The sequence below is a fragment of the Sorghum bicolor genome, chromosome 10 (genome assembly GCF_000003195.3).
Source record: "Sorghum bicolor cultivar BTx623 chromosome 10, Sorghum_bicolor_NCBIv3, whole genome shotgun sequence".
Taxonomy (NCBI): domain Eukaryota; kingdom Viridiplantae; phylum Streptophyta; class Magnoliopsida; order Poales; family Poaceae; genus Sorghum; species Sorghum bicolor.
In genome coordinates, this window is record NC_012879.2 from 4,208,453 (window position 1) to 4,229,773 (window position 21,321).

The 21,321-nt window shown below is 41.7% G+C and overlaps 1 protein-coding gene across 2 annotated transcripts; it reads left to right on the plus strand.

Moving 5' to 3' along the window:
- On the plus strand, positions 10,077–19,859 carry LOC110431058 (AP-1 complex subunit gamma-2-like). Of its 2 annotated transcripts, XM_021449687.1 has the most exons (19): positions 10,077–10,309; positions 10,408–10,710; positions 10,803–10,944; positions 11,321–11,494; positions 12,940–13,119; positions 13,520–13,674; positions 13,944–14,034; positions 14,377–14,540; positions 15,299–15,353; positions 15,867–15,989; positions 16,080–16,175; positions 16,585–16,712; positions 17,239–17,343; positions 17,441–17,730; positions 18,090–18,197; positions 18,277–18,351; positions 18,549–18,721; positions 18,982–19,086; positions 19,395–19,859. In XM_021449687.1, the coding sequence occupies exons 1-19, from the start codon at positions 10,266–10,268 to the stop codon at positions 19,488–19,490; spliced, it is 2,607 nt and encodes an 868-aa protein (XP_021305362.1). In that variant the 5' UTR covers positions 10,077–10,265; the 3' UTR covers positions 19,491–19,859. The 2 variants fall into 2 exon arrangements, with proteins under 2 accessions (XP_021305362.1, XP_021305363.1); XM_021449688.1 differs by lacking the exon at positions 10,077–10,309 and having other exon boundaries at positions 10,527–10,710; positions 10,805–10,944.

Here is a 21,321-nt window from a genome sequence, read left to right on the forward strand (position 1 = left end):
GGAGAGGGAAAGACAAACCGATGGGATCGGGTGGCTTGGCGATATTTGTATCAAGGGCCTCTTGGGATAATGGCGGTTTGGGGAGAACACTCGAGCCGACTTTGGGGTTTTGGGCCGAGCTGTGACTGCTTGAGGGGCCTTGTTTTGTACTAGGGTCTTGTTTAGTTCACATAAAAACCAAAAACTTTTCAAGATTTTTTGTCATATCAAATTTTGCAGCATATGCATGGAGCATTAAATATATAGATAAAAACAAAAACTAATTATATAGTTTGCCTATAAATCACGAGATAAATCTTTTAAGCCTAGTTAATCCATGATTGGACAATGTTTGTCAAATAAAAACGAAAGTGTTATAGTACCGAAATAAAAAAAATCGGAACTAAACCAGGCCTAGGTCGGTTTTGTGGGGTTCGTTGTGGTGATAACCGATGCTCGATAGGCTTCGCTGGCTCTTGGAGGAGTCCTTTGTCCTCCAATTTTCGAATTTTTTTCTCAAAAAATGACATGCTGCCAATAGGCGTATGAGATGATCCTAAAAAAAGGTAAATGGGATGATTCTCAAAAAAAAAAAGGTAAATGGAATGATCATACAAAAAAGACAAATGGGATACGCGGCATCAAATGACATCGCTAGCTAGTGACACCAGGGACCGATCGGAGCTCCACAATATACTACCGCTCGCTGCATGGCATCCATCAATGCCATCCTAGCGAGCTCGTGGTGTGATTATAATTGTAGGCATCTTAGAGTTACACAATATCTGTCAGAGTAAGTGGCTTTGTAAAGTAATTAATAAAGATAGAGTTTGGTAGTATCTAAAAATAAATAAAGTCATGACTAATAAAGAGTTTGGCAGTATCTAAAAAAAATAAAGTCGTTGGTAAAGATTGAAGTACAGTGGAAACCAAAAAATTCATATTTTTAGTCAGGCCTATAAAAATCAAATAGTGTTTCCTTAACCTTTCGGGTTTTAACCTTCATGGTAAACAAAGTAAGTTTTAGAAGGAGAAATACTAGAGGATATTACTCTCGAAGAGCAATACTCCCGCATTTCATGTAAACAGAAAAAATTGTATATCAATGGTTCATATCTTTAGCTCTATTCCTCTTCTAAATATAAGTGAGTTTTAGTGGGAGCAAATTACATGAATGGAATGATCTGATTACCAGAGTTGCATTTCTGCAGCTTGATGAACAAATATATTGTGGTCCTATCTGGTACACCTTATAAGTTGTGTATGACCAAAATAGGATGATCAGGCCAGCTTATTCCATTTGGCACACTTTGTAGCTTTCTTCTGTCCACACTTTTCCACAAAAACATCTATTTTGTACTAAAACGCAGGAGGTGGATCAGACCAGCTTATTTTAACCACTGTTTTTTTGCTTCATTTGTATAGCTTCATAGAGAAATGTTTCACTAGTCTACCAAATAGGGCCAATATCAGCTGAAACTTTTTCACGGAAGGGACTTCTACAATATAGTAAATGAACAGAGCAACTAGCAAACCAACACATCTCTGACTTTGAAGAAATGTTCGTGAAAGTTAAAATCATCCCTAAAGCTTATTAAGATCTTTATTTGGTTCTTGATTAAAGGGGGCATTTAAAAAAAGTCAATCTCCTACACAAATTTGGAGTGTTTTTTCTTGACAAATAGGAAATGATCCAACTTCTTTTGTTTCAATTTTAGGCCCCGTTTGGTTGCCTTTGGTAAATTTTACCGTCTGTCACATCGAATATTTGGACACATGTATGGAGTACTAAATTTAGATTATTTATAAAATTAAAAACACAGTTAGAGAGTAATTTATGAGACGAATCTTTTGAGTCTAATTAGTCCATGATTGGATACTAATTGTTAAATAAAACAAAAATATTACGGTACCTGTTAAACTTTAACAACCCTAACCAAGCATCCCTTTATACATCCAGCCATAGAATTGGACTTGTGTAGTTGTGTCAAAACATTACATAGAATATTCCTTTAAAATTTGATGCACATCGACGGGGCAGAGCCCAATATAGCTCTAACTCCTAATTATCAAACCAACGTCCTTATTTTCAAAAATAGTCTTTTTAACATTTGGTTTTATAAGGTTTTATAATAATGTACTGATGTAATTTTTTGTTTAACCTAAACTTTTTACTCATGCTCGTGCAACTTGTAAAAATGAGAATTTGAGATATAATTTGTTTCATATTTCTCTGTTTTGGAAAAAATGCATTTATGTGATCCGTGCCAAGCAAAGTAACTCAAATTTAACCTTTAAATTAAATAATATTAGTATTTAATTTAAATACAAAATTTATTATGAAAATATATTCTATAACTAATTTAACGGTACTTATTTTGTATCATGGATAATATTTAATTTTTATATAAATTTAGTCAATGTTTAAATTGTTTGACTCCTAAAAATGCTAAAATTGTTTTTTTTTACAAAAGAAGTATAATTTAGTAAAGTCAAGGTAGGAGATTTTTTTTTGAAGGTCATCGAGGGGGAGGCGTTCTCCACCTGAATTTTATATATTGGCCCGAAACGGCCCGTAAAAAATTACAAACATTTGTGAACACACGTCTCAGCAGAGCGGTGGCACAACCACAGATACAGATAAAAAAGAGAAAGGAACTACAACACCAAGACATAGAAAACTCTTCGACGATGCCTCCAGGGAGGTGAATGACGCATAGACGTAATCATCGTCCGCCAAGTAGGAGCTTAGCAAGGCTTTCGCCCAGTTCCTATGCCAAGGAGAAACGCAAAGGCCTAGCCGACCAAGAGGAGGCAGCAGGGGGTTCTTCAGCGACACCTTCAACAAAGAAGTTCTGCCCGAAGGCATCCCCTATCGCTGGCCCAGCCAAGAGCTGAGCAGAGCTTTCGCTCAGAACCCTCGCCAACACTACGGAGACGGCGCTCTGCCCTCCCTGACAAGAGGTGCAGGGGAGGGCACCCGCGGACATGTAGCCCCGCCGCCGGCTTGCCCGCGGCCAAACCACACGCACCGTGCATGCACGCGACGAAGGATCCAAGGAACGCAGCCTCACCGCCGGCAAGCCCACGGCCAAACCACGCACCTAGGGCCACGCACAAGTAGGAAAGACACCATACCGCAAAGCAACTCCAGAGAAGGTCGTGTAGGGGCTCCGCCGCTCAGGAGAACCTGCAACGCTGAGGTTGCGCTAGTGGGAGGTTGCACCAGCACGTGTTCGCGTCGGGTCGCGGAACTCCGTGCTCGATGAGTTCCGCCGAGCAGGTGGCTGCCATGGCCGCTGCCATGGCAGCGCCGTAGTGCCTCGAACCCTACGGCAATGCTCCTCCGCTCGGGAGCACCGTGACAGGGCCAGGGGCACCAAACACCAGCACGGGGCCGCGTCGGATAGCGACGCACCATGCTGGGGATCCCGTCGATCTAGGAAGGGTTAGCCGCTTCCGCGGCGGATCTGTGCCAGGGGAACCTCGAATCGCCCACCAGTGAGCCCAAGGTGCCGAAGACAATGCGGAAGAGGAAGGCGACCCCACGCACAGGCACCGGCCAGCCGCACGCGCATTTGGGGGCGCAGGGGTGACGCCGCCGGGCGCCACCGGAGCCCCAGGCTGATGCTGCCAGACGTCGGGGGCACCAGAACGCCAGAGGATGTGGGCGCGAGGTCACCGGATCCGCGGCCAAGGAGAGAAGAGGAGAGAGAGTAAACACGGACAAAGCTTACAGCCGACTTGCACACAAAAACCAAAAAAATTTATGAAAGAGACAAGTGGATCATGTATTAATAGTGATGAGCTAACAATTATATGAGTGGACTACAAGAATGTTGTAAAGAAACCTTACAATCGGCAACTGACTATATTATTAGTTTTGCTCTAACAAAACAAACTAGATTCATAACTAAAACCCACTGCTTCCTAAGAGGATATGTGCACAGGTTGTCTGGTCATAATATAGTGAGATATGTTATCTTTAATTTGCACATGCTAGCGACTTGTCTTGGGATCGAGTAACTGTATTTGCTGGAAGGTTCTTCCGTTATGCTCGATCTTCCATATGTGCCACCAAAAGTAGTAGATCGACACATGCGTCATCAGTACTTGTAGCTTGATCTAGTTTGGCTGACATTATGAATACTAGACATGCCACACCAGGCTTGTATTGTTGCTCAAATTTCACTGGAGTAGGTGCAGACCTTACAAAGATGTTGCGGTGTTTACGGCTCTAATCCGCAGAGTTTGTAATTAAATTGGGTTATTTGGCCAACTCTGTTTGATAAGGTTTGTTTGACGTTTAGTTTCAGAGTCTTTGGTTTGTCTCCTTTACTAGAAAGGGTAGAATTTGCTAAAATACTTAGGATGCAGAAAAGGCATCAAAATGTTTATTTTTTTCTGCTTCATCCATCTCAACAACACTAAATTTACGAGGTATTTTATGGTTAATGGCGGGAAGTTTGGTGAAACACACAAAGCGAGATGTCAACAATAAGCTAAAATGGAATGTCATCCTATGTCACGTATTTCTTTACATACAGAGCATGCTGTGATGAGCTACGACTAGTTACTAGCCTTGTTTAGATCATCCAAAAATCCAAAAACTTTTCAAGAATTTTTCGTCACATCGAATCTTGCGGCATATATATGAAGTACTGAATATAGACGAAAACAAAAACTAATTACACAGTTTGTCTGTAATTTATGAGATGAATTTTTTGAGCCTACTTAGTCTATAGTTAAATACTCAAAAAAATAGAAATAAAAAGCCTTTTTGATAAAAAGTTTTTGAATTTTGATATTGTAGCTCTTTTTGATATATATAGCTCTAGTATAGTAATAATTGTCAAATAGAAATAAAAGAGCTACAATATCAAAATTCAAAAACTTTTTGAAACTAAATAAGGCCTTAGTTGAGTTTAACTATTAGCTAATCAGCTAACAAATAGGACTATTTTAGCTAACTACTAGTTAGCTCTGTTATCCAAACATGCCCATATTGTGGTGTTTTACCATACTAGTGTACCTATTAGCAGTGGCGGAGTCAGGAATTATACATAAGGGGAGCGGTTAAAGAGTTGCAACATATGATAACTTAATGTAACTTAATTGATTATATTTTTGTTCTAAAGTTAAGCTATATTTTTTCTAAATTTACTCTAGTATTTGATGATCTTATTATGTTCGCTATTTTCCCTCTATGACTATGTCTAATTGTCTATCAACATCGGGTACATATGATGATTAATGATTATTAAAATTTACCGGCTTAGTATTTTGAAAATTTTCATACCCGTGGAGGTGATTGTTTTATCGATAACGTGGTGCATGTGATATCTCGTAAATCCTAAAATTTATCGTCTTAGTATTTCAAAAATACTCATAGTGGAATAGGAGTTAGGATGTTTGTTTATTCATAGAAGTGATCAATGTGCGTGCATATATGTGAGCGTCTATATCCATAATGCAACTCACAATAAAAAGAGATGATCACCGAATTGTTATTGCTAGTCAAATATGAGTCTGTAAAATATAAAGTATAATGAAACATAAGTATTCTAGTACAACCAAAAAATTCAATAGATATACATCTCCTAATATGGTAGACGAATAGATTAAGATAAAATCAAAATATTTTATTATAATTATATTATATTTAATTGTGATGTATAAAAGATATTAGTAGACATATATAACAATATTTTATTTATTATAGCTTTTAATATAAACATAGATTATTAAAATCTCTCTCTCTCTCTATATATATATATATTACAAAACGGGTTTATATCGTTAGGGGGGCATGGCCCCTGCTGGCACCCCTACCTCTGCCCGTCTATTAGCTAGCAATGTCACACGTAAGAGGGGCTTGTCGCTGATTCGCGAGGTTTCCAAGTAGCCTCCTACTAAGTCGACGCTGTTGTGGCAGAGCAGGCGATTGATGGCTTAGAGCCTCTCCTATGTGCCAGCTCCAAGCGAGGTGAGGTATTGATCATGCAGCGTATGTGCTATACCAAGGGTCCATTCGCGATATCTGCTTCAGTGTTGGAGACCTTTGGCAGCCTCTTCAATGGCTACATGATTGCGTCCAAAACCAAGGAGCTGGACGAGCTCTTCCTAGCCATTAGAAAGGCACCATCTAGGCAGCCGTGAAGACCCAAGTCTACCTCTTAGGTCCCAAAACTGTGTCGATATTAGTTGTTTTCTTTGTGTATTATCAAAACATGAGGTCTTTTTTAGAATGGTCCAGTTTGAGTTGTGTTAGATCGAGCTTCTTTGATGCTCGCTAGAATCGTGTTGTATGTTTGTTTGTTTAAACTCTTCTTCTTAACACAATGATACTTAAATATTTTATGTATTCGAGAAAAAAATATTATAAGTGGTCCTCTCCCCTTCCAACAATTTCATGTATGGCCTTGTTTTGCGGCACATGCATGGTGCATTAAATATACATGAAAACAAAAACTAATTGCACAATTCATCTGTAAATCGCGAGACAAATCTTTTAAGCCTAGTTACTCCATGATTGGACAATGTTTGTCAAATAAAAACGAAAGTGTTACAGTGTCAAAATCCAAAAAAAATTGTGATCTGAACCAGGCCTATGTCGCACTCTGCTTTAGGCCTTGTTTAGTTGGAGAAATTTTTTGGTTTTGGCTACCATAGCACTTTCGCTTATATTTGACAATTATTGTCCATGCTCAAAAGATTCGTCTCGTAAATTAAAAGCAAACTATACAATTAGTTATTTTTTATCTATATTTAATGCTCTATGCATGTGTCGCAAGATTCGATTGACAAAAAAATATTAAAAAATTTTTAGATTTTGGAGTGAACAAGGCCTTAGTTTGTAGCCACGCATTGTTCCATTCGTGTGCCTACCACGCGAATTCCATGGTGACTATACGTAGTAGAGAAGACTAGTACAGACAACAACACGTGGGGCCTCTTGCTAAATTTTAGCTAGCTAAAATTATTTTAGTTACTCTTGGGTGACTAATGAAATTAAACTAAACTATTTTAACTCTTTTTAGCTAATGTGTTTGGAACTTTAGCTACTAAAGTGATTAATGTTTAGCTAGCTAAAATTTAGTAAGGACCTAATCGTTTCCTAGTACAAACACCAATCAACCAGACTAGCACGTCTTGTCGGTCTTGGTACGTACGTCCTCACACATCAAAGCGGATCTATACGGTCGACAGATCTACAGTGCACGACATCAGATCATGGGCACGACGCCGGCGAGCCGCCGCGCTCGGGTGCCCTGCTGCCTCGCCTTGTTTCGACGTCTACTGGTGCTCAGTAGGGAGCAGCCACAATGCTTGATTAGCCATCGGGGCTTCATCCAGGTCCTGCATCATCATCGTCCTGCCCTTCACATCGAAGACCATCATGCCTTTATTGAGCGGGTACGCGGTGTAGACGCAGTTCGGCTTCAGCCCGCACTCGCCGGCCGAGCGTGACGCGCCGAAGTACCACCAGGACAGCAGGAACGCCCTGCCGCCGATATCGTCGACCTCGACCCACTCTTGCCTTGAGAAGTCCAACCTGTGTACGTGGACTCGGTAGACCACGCCGCGGTCCATGCCCGACAGCAAGGAGACCATGAAGAGCTCCTGCCGTGACTCCACCAGGGTCTCGCTTTGGTACCCGACGACTTCTTCCATGGGGTCGGGGATGGCGATGGAGTTGAACACGGGCGCGGGGCTGAACTCGAGCACGCCTAGCTTGCCGTAGCTGCCGCCCGTGAAGTAGAACTTGCCTTGGCAGGCTGCGATGGACATCATGAGGAGCTTCTCGCTGCAGCCTTCGCCCAGGTCGCGTAAAGCCTGCGTTCCGATGTCGTACTCGTGTCTCACCCACTCGCTGCCGTCGCCGATGCGGCAGTACCAGAAGATAGGGTTGTCGGTGCGGATCAGGAGCACAAGGCAGCTCCTCCCTAGGACGGAGAGATCAGGGTCATCGGAGAGCACGCAGGTGCAGAAGGAAGGGAGGCCGTCCTCCGGCAGATGCGGCAGCGGGATCCTTGAGCTACGGTCGTGACTCATGAGGGTCGAGCAGGTAGGGTGGACGAGGCGGCGGCGGCGGCGCGGACCAGTACCCAGCCCTGCGGCGTTGCCCAGCAGTTGTCGTTCTCCAGCACGCCTGTGGCGTCCATGTCGATGGCCTTCTTCTCCAGGGCGCTGAAGAATACGGGTTGGTCTGAACCCGCCACGTGCTTCAAGGCGAGGCAGGGCATGCGAGCGTGGCGGCGCGCCGGTGGCGTGTCCATGTTTGCTGTCCTAGATCGAAACTGCGGCAGTGCAAGGTAGACGGCCGGCGGCGGTGGTTTGGTTGGTGATTCGATCGATTGAAAAACTTGAGACGACTGCCTCTCTTAAATAGGCAGGGTTTGATTGTGCGTACGAATCGGAAGCGAAGCTCGACTCGGACTCGAATCGGTGACCGAGACTACTGGTGGTTCTGGATGAATCCCAACTCCGGGCACCTTTGGATACGCAGATCCCTGTGGGATCCCCGCCCGATCCGGGGGAGAAAAGGCCCGTGCCCAAAGCTCCCCTCCGCAGCCCCGGTTTACGGTTTTTTTTACTCCATGGAGCCGGCCCTGGCCAATTTTAACGACTTTGCTAAGATACATTTTAACGTTCATAATAATGAGTTTAGTGACCCATGATGATATAATGTGAAAAAAGACAAAAACAAAAAAGAAGCCTATTTGTTACTAGAAAAAACCACTTGGTCGTTGACCACCGTCAAAGAAAACCGAGTCATATTCAATTTACCTTTTTCTTGTTTCACTACATACGCAAGTTCAAATTTCATGTTGAGTACCCCTATATTTCACCATCCGGTTTTAGTGCCACGGTCTTGATCCGAGGCTGGGATGACTCTCCATTCCTCGTGTTGTAGCTGATTGTAGTCGTCGTATAGGCGTGTTGTAGTCTTTGTGCCGAGCCATGTCGGCTCTATGGATGGAACGTCTGTACCTATAGCAACCATGTCGACCCTCGTTTTTTGTCCGGTGTGGACTCCCGAGGCCTCCCTTCTCGTGGTCCATGCCCTGGAGTTCTGACAGATGCGTGGCCACAGGAGCCCGGATTGACATTGAGCGCCATTTTTGGATTCAGCTGTACGCAGAGTGGCGGGAGCATGTAGCACAATGATGGGAGTGGATAACACAGTGCCCGTCATGCCCTGCTCTGCATCGCGTGGGTGTGGTTGTGGGGATTTGACTCGTGTCCCATCCTTCCGTACCCGATCCTGCAATGGATGGCGTCTTAGGAGGTCTTGAGCGCACCAATAGGGAAAGGGCGCCCGAGCCCGGGGTTGGGCGAGGCAGTGTCGGGCCTCAGGCGAGGCAGAGATGGTTCGGTCTCATTCGAGGCCTTAGGGTTGAGTCTCGGGAGAGGCGGAACAGGTAGGGTGGTCTCGGCTTCATCGGGGCCTGGTGATCGGGTCTCAGATGAAGCGAGGAATGACTGTTTAGCCTATCCTACTAACTGTTAAAAGGGAAGAACGAGATTCTTAGCTCTTTGTTTTGAGTATTCGGGTTATGATGCCCGACACCTAGAAATACCCAAATGCATGAAAAAATTTGCAGGAAACAAACAATTTTCTTTCTAACATACTTCCTCAATTACCAAAAGAGTAGAGTGTAATTCTAGCTTCTTTCTAAGCCAATAAAAGATTTGGCCAAATATATAGAAATGATATGTATTTATAATATCGATCAAGTATTACTGCATCATTTATGAAATATATGTTTTTATTGTAAATATTTGAACACATAAATGTTAAACTATTTTTCTATAGATTCAGTCGAAATTCATAAAAAATATTAAATTTTGACTTCGTCATTGTAATTTTTTCGGGACAAGCTAAACACAATTGGTACGAGCAGTGAAAATAAAAATTCAGTAGTGACTAAATCTAACCAATTTAAAAGTAAGTCTAGGAGGCATATACAGTCAATATTGTTTGCAAGGGTCATTTTATTTTTAATGTGAATAATCTAGGATACCATGGTGTGAGATCAGAATAATCAGATCCCGAATGCCTCCTACTAATCCCCTTGGAGCTTGGACTCAGACTAAACAAATCCGGAACACAAAGCAGGGGCCTCTTCGCAAATCCCACCACCACCACCACCGGCCCACCGCCTCCGCCCGCCTCCCAGATCCGCCCGGCCGTCGTCGTCCTCCTCGTCCGCCCCTGCTGCGGTGAGATCCCCCGCCGCCCCTCCCTGGATTCCGTCGAGAGGATCGTCGAGGACTTCGCCATGGACCTCGCCATCAATCCCTTCTCCTCGGGCACCCGCCTCCGGTGAGTCGTCCTCTCTCACATCGCGTCACCCTTGCACAGGCCCCCCTCCTCGGATCTGCGCGTGGTGTAACGTAGCCGAGTGTGACTATTCTTCGCAGGGACATGATACGCGCGATACGCGCGTGCAAGACGGCAGCGGAGGAGCGCGCGGTCGTGCGGCGGGAGTGCGCGGCAATACGGGCCGCCATCAGTGAGGGCGACCAGGACTACCGGCATCGGAACATGGCCAAGCTCATGTTCATCCACATGCTCGGCTACCCCACCCACTTCGGCCAGATGGAGTGCCTCAAGCTTATTGCTGCCGCGGGCTTCCCTGAGAAGCGCATTGGCTATCTAGGACTCATGCTGCTGCTCGATGAGCGGCAGGAGGTCCTCATGCTCGTCACCAACTCTCTCAAGCAGTATCCACCCTGTCTGCACTTACCGGATGTGTTTGTTGATGCTGTTATGGGTTATTATTTCTTGAGTATTTGTTATTACTTAACGTGGGCAGAGATCTTAACCACTCAAACCAGTTCATTGTTGGGCTTGCGCTCTGTGCCCTTGGCAACATATGTTCTGCTGAAATGGCGCGCGATCTGGCTCCTGAAGTGGAGAGGCTGTTGCAAAATAGGGACCCTAATACAAAGAAGAAGGTGCTGACCGTTCCTGGAATGTAGTAGTAGCTCCGCTTCTAATTCTACAAATGCAAATTTAAACTATTAAGATGTTTCAAGGACCAGAACAATAGTTTTCCATTTCACTACTTTAGCTGATAACACCACCAAAACCATGATTAAGAGGTAAGTGATGAGTGATTGTGCTGGAAAACCATACACATTTAGATATTAGCTCCAATAAATTTGTCATTGAAGAACCGTTATCACCATTGGCCTCATTTGTACCCTGAACATTTCTAAGTTGGGCACTTCCATCCTTCTCCAATCATCAGTATTTATCCTTCTTGTTTAGTTTGTGAAACGTGTGCTGTGGAGAGGTCTCGTTGATTGTCTAGCTCTTGTTATTTTGTAGGCCGCCTTATGCTCTATAAGGATTGTCCGAAAAGTTCCAGACTTGGCAGAAAATTTCATGAGTGCTGCCGCATCATTACTGAAGGAAAAACATCACGGTGTTCTGATATCTGCTGTTCAGCTTTGCATGGAACTATGTAAAGCCAGCTATGAAACATTGGAGTACTTGAGGAAGGTATGTATGACAAGATCACAAGAGCAATACTTTTTTCCTGGAGAATTATCTACACTTAGGGCCTTAGGGGTGCTTGGTTTGAGGAATAGTCCATCATCTTCTCACTCCTCACTTGTTTGGTTTGTGGAATGGAATGGGTTGATCCATCAGGATCTCATTCCTCATAAGCTAGTATTGGTATAAGCATGAGAAATGGAGTCCTTCCACTAAATTTGACGGATAGACTCATGATGCACCAACTCATCTAGGATGGGGTGGTTCCTCAAACCAAACACCCCTTAGTGTCTTTATTCTCGATGTTAGATAACAATGGCTATTATTTTCATTACTTTTTCCATGTTAACATGCTGAAATCCTTGTGTGTTTGCCATACTTGGATGTCTGAGAACTAAGTTATTCTTGTTTTCATTCACAGTTCACACCAGTGAAAAGACCATGTTAAAAGAATTTCAAGTTTTATCCTTAGTCTAAATTGATCCAGTCCATTTACTTTGGAAACTTGGCATGGTCTTTTAGTTTATGTGACATGTCTGTTGTATGGATTCACAACATCTGTCCTGCTTTAAATAACCTGGGCCTTTTATGTTCTCTTTTTACCATCTATGAAATGTATGATGCTGTTGATTAGTCATTCCAAATTTTTTGCTTGCCTCAAAAGTAGAATATATATTTTGAGCTAGATGAGACCAATTTCTAGGAAAACAGTATTTGATCAATGCCAGTTGTCAGTTTTCTGTTATCTGTCTGAAATGACCTGTGAGCAACAGCATCATTAGCACTGTTAGCAAGGGATGCAGTGCAACCCAAACTCTCTTTTTTTGGCTAATAGCTGGATATAATCATCACTTAATGCTAAAAGCATATTGGTACATATGTTGTTTCTGCTACGTAGTTGGCAAGGTTTTCACAAATAGACCTTGGTAGCTGTAACAGTATGTAGCATAGAATTTCCAAATCAATCTGATTGACTTGACAGATGGTGTGAGGAATGGGTATACACCTGTGCCATCCAGTTACGAGTCCTCTGCGACTCTGAATTTTGGTGCCTATTCTTCATATTTACAATGCGATCTAGTTTCTCCTAGGTTGCTCTAGTTTTTTAGTGGCTACTCAACACTGACAGATTCTGTCTTTCTCACACCTGACCTGCATGTTCCACATGGAATGCATAAACCTCAGACCTAGCCCTTGCTAATTTGGATCATTCATGTGCTGACACCTTAACACAAAGTACCACTATAAACATTGATAGGATAGTGTGACCGTTTTTCTGTATGCAACCGTTCCCTTTGTTGTGATCTGCACCAGAAGTGCAAATTTTCTTCTTTTCTGCCTGATAGTTGAGGTTTTTTTGACATTGCTGATGGATAATACTATCAAGATCATTGTGAACTTGCATTTTCATTTGTGGCAATAAATGTTCTGACAAAGCCTTCTCGTTTCAGAACTGCCTTGAAGGACTGGTCCGAATACTGAGAGATGTGTCCAACAGTTCATATGCTCCTGAATACGACATTGGTGGCATCACAGATCCATTCTTACATATCCGAGTGCTTAAACTCATGCGAATACTGGGCCAAGGAGATGCAGATTGCAGCGAGTATATCAATGATATTCTTGCTCAGGTGGTTTGTTCATCTTTTATTTTATACGCTTAGTCCCATACAACTACTGGAACCATTTCTTTTAAATAGTTACCACAACTTATGTATTACAATATTATTCCTAGTGTGAATAATTACCACAGCTCATTGTATACAATGTTATATACAACTATAGCAATATGAACTTCTAGTGGTAGCGTCCTCAGTGATCTGTGGTTTGTTAAGTTCAAATTGATGTTGTTTCATCTAGATCTTTCCCAGTGAGTTACTGCTGCTAGATTCTGAAAACTGTGTAATACGGATGTTGAGTTATTATTGTTATTATCATCATCTTGATCTTTGTACCCTTTTCGGGTTATCTTTGCACTTGGCATTACCTTTATCTTTGTGTGGATTATAAACACATGAATTCCTTTTCCAGGTTTCAACAAAAACCGAGTCAAATAAGAATGCTGGAAATGCTATTTTATATGAATGTGTGGAGACAATAATGGGCATTGAAGCTACAAGTGGTTTACGTGTGTTGGCAATTAATATTTTGGGTCGATTTTTGTCCAACCGTGATAACAACATAAGGTAGGTTTGCTCTTGCTCTTAGACAGCTGATATGATGAACATATATTTTTTTAATATATATAGGACAAAAGGGTGGATATAGTTTTTATAGCTGTTTATATGTTTTAATTTCTTTGCAGTTTGATGTTTAGGCGTAATGTTGATCACAACACTATTTTGTAGACAACAAGAATGAGTGTGGGCACATGACCTGTTGTTTAATAGTAAAATGTTATCCCAGCTCTCATAAGTCATAACTAAATTTCTCACTGTATATACTGCCTTTTCAGATATGTTGCCCTAAACATGCTTATGAAGGCCATCTCCGTAGACACACAAGCTGTGCAGAGGCACAGGGCAACAATTTTAGAGTGCGTCAAGGTAACCAAATTTGCCAGACTAATGTGATGCATATATCCTTTTTGTCCCTTTTGTGAAATATAAAAGACGATCATGTACGACTTTGGAACAATGTTCACTTATGATAGTCTGGGATAAGGGTCTGCTCATTTCTGTGTATCTTGAGAAGACAATTCTTTCCTGCTTTGTATTATTTCCAGGTCTTGTACTTAAGCTAATAACAAGAGGGGGAAATCTTTGATCCTAGAATAATTATTTTATTTCAACACATTTTCTATTTATCTGCCCTGTGTATGGACCTGTCACTTTCTACCGGATTCCTAGTCTGATTTTGTACTTATTTTCAATCACATGTATGCTCAGGATGCAGATGTCTCTATTCGTAAAAGGGCCCTGGAACTTGTTTACCTACTTGTCAATGATACAAATGTAAAGCCGTTGACTAAGGAACTTGTTGATTACCTTGAAGTGAGTGATCAAGATTTCAAGGAAGACCTCACTGCTAAGATATGCTCAATAGTTGAAAAGTAAGTTACTAATTCTGGATCCAGCATTTCTCCTTGTTGTTGTGACTTATGGTTTGTGCAGTTTTGTTCTCTGCATGCAATTTGAAGAAAAATCTGATGTGCATGTTCTTTATTGCCCCAATGTTTATTGTAATATTGTTAGACATGGACTATGGACATATAATTGATAAACGATAATGATGTTTGGCTTGTGCAATAGGTGTTGCATCTTCCTGTGGTACAGTATCTTTGTCACCTCCTAGATGGAGGGATGTAAACAGAATAAGGGAACATGATTCGTTAACAAATGTGTATTAATTTGTTTTCATTTGAATAGTAGTCTTTTCTTTTCATGCCTTCTTTTGATCTTGCCTAAAGTCTTTAATCATAGTTCTTTCAGCATATTTATATCAGCCTAATTTTCTGGATTCTATCACTTATAAGAACATGACATATACATCATTCTCAATACACTTTCTTTTGCAGTATGTTAGATGACTGACTGTAATAGACTAATATCAGTGTTTTGGTGCTTTTATTCCTATATTGAGTTTCGGCACCACAGCGAGCTGCTACTCCTTTTCTCCCCCAGTCCCCCTTCCCCCTCCCACCTTATTCTGCCTAACTACAGCATACTTTGGTTATTTAATTATTTTGGGCCCATATCTGTGCTTTGATGAATTGTTTTAAATTTGGTGCTAGTATTGAAAAATAATGGGAGATTTTGTTTATTTCCTGTGGATTCATGGGGAATTAATGGTTTGGCATTTTTTTGTTAGGTTTTCCATGGACAAGCTATGGTACTTAGACCAGATGTTCAGAGTTTTATCTCTGGTACGTGGAGCAGTACTGCAGTACAGTTATTACAGTTATTAGAGCTTTCTGGACCTCTCCCTCTTTTTTGCATGACTATCAATTCTACAGCTATACTAGTTACTCATATGTTAAGTGGAATAGCCTTGTTTATTTTTACCTAAGGACAGAAAGACTTGCATACTTGATCAGGGTTACTGACTACTATTAAAGTATTCACTGGAGTCATGTTAGGGAGTTGTGATCTGTGATCTATGATCTATGCAGTCCCAGCAATGTCTATTATCAAATCCTTGTGTCACTCACACCTTCCAGATGTGGCAACTCCACCAGTTAAAAGAGCCAAGACAAACTTACTAAACCAAAATGCCAATTGCCAAATAATCTGCCACATTTAGTGTTGCATGCACCTTTGTTTCTATATGATTTCCCTCCCGCCAAGTTAATCTATGAGCTGTAAATGTATGAGCATGAATTTCTGTTGCACTGGTAAACTAAAGATCCAAATTGATGTTGACTCTTTCATGTCCACAGGCTGGTAATTACATAAAGGATGATGTATGGCATGCTCTTATAGTTCTAATGAGTAATGCATCTGAACTTCAAGGATATTCAGTCAGGTCATTATATAAGGCATTGCAAGCATCTGGTGAACAGGTATGGAGAAAGAATTCATGTACTTTGTAATGTATGCTGTTGGATTATGTATCTAATGTGCATAGATCTCTTCTGTGTTGATATGTTTAGGAAAGTTTAGTTAGGGTGGCTGTTTGGTGTATCGGTGAATACGGAGAAATGCTGGTCAACAATCTTAGCATGTTGGACATGGAGGAACCGATTACGGTGAGTTAAAAATTCTTGGTTATACACTTTCTACTGAGAAGACTCTGCACTGATGATTCCGTCTTATATTATTATGTAGTGTAGTTACTTTCTTCATGCAAATAATTTGTAGGCTGTGTCAAACTGGTCCAAATCAGTGTATGCACAAATTTGACAGCCTCCCTTGTGATCACCTTGCGTATTGCGATTACCTGTGTTATCTGTAATGGCTGTCATTGGGAGAAGTTATGTGACAATTCATTTACTCGTATGGCTGCATTTATGATTGATTGCAGAATTTCTGCCTGCATATAGTTTATTGCTCTACCATCTTCCCTCATTGGCCTTCTCTTTATGTATTTCATTTAGGAGTATTGCTCCTAAAATTTATTACTGTCAAACGGCTTGGTCAATTCCTGATCTTGTTCAGGTAACAGAATCTGATGCTGTGGATGCCGTAGAGGTTGCTCTTCAGCGCTACTCTGCAGATGTTACTACTAGGGCTATGTGTCTTGTCTCTCTTTTGAAGCTTTCCTCCCGGTTTCCACCAACATCGGAGTAAGTTATTGTTGAACTTGTGTCAGTTGTTAAATACTTCGTACCATAGTGGGACAGCCTAACAAATGACTCAAATACAGTGACTTTTTGTGTGAAGTAGCAGAGTTTTTGTATGTTGACTCACATGGAGTTTGTTTAGTTATATTTTTCTTCTCTATATTTTTCCATGAACCATATGCGCTTGCCAATCATTAAACAAGTAAACACTAGGTTCACAATTGTCACAATAACTGAAGAACAGCCCACAGTTTCCAACTTGGTTTGGTAATTGTGGTTTGTGGATCACATAATTTCTTGTGAACTGTATCATTTTGATCTTCCTCAGCGATAAGAATTGTATATCGTTGAGTTTATAGTGTAACAGTCTTTGTTTTTCTTCATGCCTTTAGCTTTGTTTACATGCAATGTCGGCTTAGTTTCAAGTCTTGTAACACATGGCTTGAAACAAGTTCATTAGATTTATGTGATCTATTGTAATGTGGCTGCATAATTTATATTTTTTGTTTTTTTGTTTTTGTGTTGCCAGGAGGATAAAAGATATAGTTGCTCAAAATAAAGGGAATACTGTGCTTGAGTTGCAGCAAAGATCTATTGAGTTCAGTTCCATTATACAAAGACATCAGTCTATAAAGTGAGTGGTAGATTCTGCAATTATTGAAGATAATTTTGTATTCCATATAGTTTTGTCAAAGAAAATAGTAATATAGATAATGCTGGTGTATGCGCAGATCATCTTTGCTTGAACGGATGCCTGTATTGGATGAAGCTAATTATTTGGTGAAGAGAGCTGCTTCTACACAGGCTGCAGTTTCATCTGTAAATTCTGCTCCAGCAGCCACTTCTGGAGGGCCACTTAAGCTTCCAAATGGTGTAGCAAAACCACCAGCAGCTCCTTTAGCTGATTTGCTTGATTTGAGCTCTGATGATGCTCCAGTGACTACTTCGGCCCCTACTACAGCACCTAATGATTTTCTACAGGATCTGTTGGGCATTGGTTTGACTGATTCGTCTCCTTTAGGTCTTACACTAAACTATTTTCCTTTCTTAATGATTTGCTTCTGCTGCTTGTTGTGTTTGCACACGCAAAGCATGTCATGCTTTATCATCATATGTTTATTATTTCTCGGCACATAGTACATATTTGGTTTTTAATTTATGCCAGTAGTGCAGCATGTTTATTATTTCTCAACACAAAGTCCAAGTTTGGTTTTAACTTATGCCAGTAGTGCATACCTTCCTGTTCTATAAATAGTGTTAAACCTTATTGAGTGCATCTTGTTTCATACAGTTAAGATCTGTTAATTATGCATTTGTGCTGCTTGTAGTGACATTGATAGCTGAAGTGTTGCTTATGAGTTTGTTCTGCTCTATGTCTAGGAGGAGCTCCATCTACAAGTACTGACATTCTGATGGATCTTCTATCTATTGGTTCATCTCCTGTACAAAATGGCCCAGCAACGTCAAATTTTAGTCTTCCTGGCATAGGTAAAAAAACTGTCTGTATGGGCAATTTGTTTTTTGAGTTTTTGTGATTTATGCTCATTTGTCTGACACCATTTTGCAGAGACTAAACCTATCCCTGTTACACCTCAAGTTGTGGATCTTCTTGATGGTTTGTCCTCAAGCACATCTCTTCCAGGTCAGCTCCTGATGCTTGATTATCTGATATAAGGAGAAGTAGTGAATACCCCCTAAAAGTCACTGAGTTTGATTTCCCTTCCATATCAAACTCAAGGTGACTTCAAAGGCGGCTTTTGTGTTTTCCTACTGAGTACTGATAGTAACCTTCCCCATAATCAACGAAATTTACTGTTTCTCAATTTGCATGTTTGCCAGATGAGAATGCAGCTTACCCTACAATCACAGCATTCCAGAGTGCAACCTTGAAGATCACATTCAGTTTCAAGAAGCAACCTGGAAAACCTCAGGAGACTACAATCAATGCTTCTATCACAAATTTAGCAACCACTACATTCACAGATTTCGTCTTCCAGGCAGCCGTGCCAAAGGTAGCATTCGCCCCTGAGATTCCTCTTGACACTAATCTCATTCTCGACAACAGAGATCTTAAATAGTCAGCCGTACTAACCAAGTTGTTTAGTCTCTGTTGCAAATCTTGTAATCACTCAACTGATTGTTATGGGGTGAAAACCCATAATGATGAAATTGTTCACGGACAAGATATGTTTATAACTGACATAGTGACATTAAAAGGGCTGTAATTTCCAACATTTGATGTTTTGCTCACCTCTGTTTCCCTGTGTTTCAGTTCATCCAATTGCGTTTGGACCCAGCTAGCAGTAGCACTCTTCCCGCCAGTGGAAATGGGTCAGTCACACAAAGCCTAAGTGTCACCAACAACCAGCATGGGCAGGTATTTGACCCCCCCCCCCCCCCCCCCCCCCCTCCTCTTCCTCCCCCCACTTCTTCAATGTAGGGTAACTTTGTTTCCTTTTTTTTCATCTGAACCAATATGTAACTGGTAGCACAGCTTTTGCATGGCCCTATGAAAATGATGCATCAAGAATAGTATGTCTGATACAGTTCCTTTCAGTTGATAATGAGCTTTCTTAAAGCAAGCAAAGCCTGGCACACTGATGAATAGTCTGATCATGCCTTATGGTTGAAGTTTGTTCTTGAATTTTGTCTATCCATTCTGATTCTGGACCGTCTGCCTCGTAGAAACCACTTGCAATGCGTATCCGGATGTCTTATAAAGTGAATGGTGAGGACAGGCTGGAGCAAGGGCAAATCAGCAATTTTCCTGCAGGGTTGTAGTGCCACCTGTGTCAATAGGGTTGGGGGTGGTGTTTCAGCGTGCTGCAGGCAAGGCGTTTCTATTCTTGTTCCTGACCATTATTCTCACTTCTGCTTGCCTGCTAATGAGTTGTGTACACTGGTAGTTGGTTTTGGCCGTCCATTCTCTATTTTTATATAGTGTACAGTAGATGGCAGCGATTAATGATATATCCTCAGTTTTGCCGAAATGTATTTATATGTTGGTGTATATTGGACTTCAGGGTAACCAAAATTTTCACCCTTTTCCCGGCATACCAATCATCAAAGGAATGTGTTGTATCATGATTTTCTCAATGTAATTATTTATTTTTCTAATCAAGCTCGTACATGCTGTGCACATGCAAATTATTTGTTTTTCATGTTCGTTCCTTTGTTTGGAATAGAAGACTCTTTTTCCATCTCTAGTTATTACCAAAAACTAGTTATCAACATTTTCATTTTCTCCCAAGGTTTTTAAGTTTGACTTAGGAAATTCAGATAAATTTGGTCTGTTTTGATGGTCCTCAACCGCAACTTTATCTGGATGTACGGAAAGCACGATCTGTTGCCCACTCGAGCATTTTCTCGGTGCGTTGTCAGGCATTTGCGCTGTGCATGATACTTGATGGTCAACATCAGACTGATTGCACGAGCGCAGTGTGACAACATCAGCACAATTCTGTAGTGGTACTTGTTTCCACTGCTCCAGACATCTTGTATAACTGTACTCGGAAGCCTTTACAGTCATTTCATTTGTCGCCCATCTTTGTTTGAGGCATGTTTGCATCCTGAGCTTGTTTGCTGGTAAGTCATAGCTGAAATTACTGTTGGTTGATTTATTGTGAGAGAAAAAATACTACTGACTAGTACGGCTGATAGGATAAACGAACGGGCTCGCTCCTTCCAATTTTACCCTTCTCTGCTGTCAAGAAAAACCCCGTCGTCTGTATTTAAGCACCTCAATGATTCTCCACTCTCGACTAATTTTCCCGCTTTCCACAGCTTCTCTTCTACATGTATTAAATGCTGTTTGGTACTACTAGTACTGACGTCCTGTTTGGTGCTGCCAGTTAATTAGCACGGGCCAAACATGTCAAAGCCTAAAAGCATCTACATCCTGTCATCTCATGACACGATTCGCACAACCAGTTTGCCAAGCTGTGTTGTATCAACCCAGTGGAGCTGGAGCGGTGCAAATCGCTAATCACATAGCCGTGCAACGGGCGCATTGAATGCGGCACTGTGACGCCGAGGCATCTTGCCATCACAATATCACGTTGAAGGTTTAGCAGTACTTGTTGTCCCTTTAATACCGGATACGGACACATAACCGCACACGCTTAGGACCAGGGGCCTCACATGCGGCTGCTGCAGTCAGGACTCAGGACTCCGGAGCGGGGTGCTGCTAGGCTAGACGATAAACACGCCCTGTACAAAACCCATCCATCGCTCTCGGGGCGATTCAGTCCAGAGACACTCCAGTCCAAGTTTAGCAAGCCCAGGGACGTGTCTGCTATTATTCTTATCTTTCCCCCGTTCCTGCAGCCGGTTTTCTAATCGGATTGCTGCAGCTTTACTGTTGCTGTTGGTGTAGATCGCCTGCAAAATCGGCGAACAATTTGGCAGATGCATCAGCCGCACCAGTCACGGGAACCAGCCGGCAGGCAGCAGCGAGTCATCATGAAAAAAACCCTCTCCTGTAACATCACATTACTACTTGCACCGCTGCAACGTCAGTCAATCCTAATAAAGCTGCTTTGATGCGTCATTACGGTGACCTAATTTTCGGTGCTACCAGTAACTTTCATGGCTCTGCGAAAATGGAGTGGTT

Coding starts and splice junctions, on each gene's coding strand:
- LOC110431058 (XM_021449687.1), top strand. CDS start 10,266: ATGGACCTCGCCATCAATCCCTTCTCCTCGGGCACCCGCCTCCG. Junction 14,541..15,298: donor ATATGCTCAATAGTTGAAAA/GTAAGTTACTAA, acceptor TTTTTTTGTTAG/GTTTTCCATGGACAAGCTAT. Junction 17,344..17,440: donor CAAAGACATCAGTCTATAAA/GTGAGTGGTAGA, acceptor GTGTATGCGCAG/ATCATCTTTGCTTGAACGGA.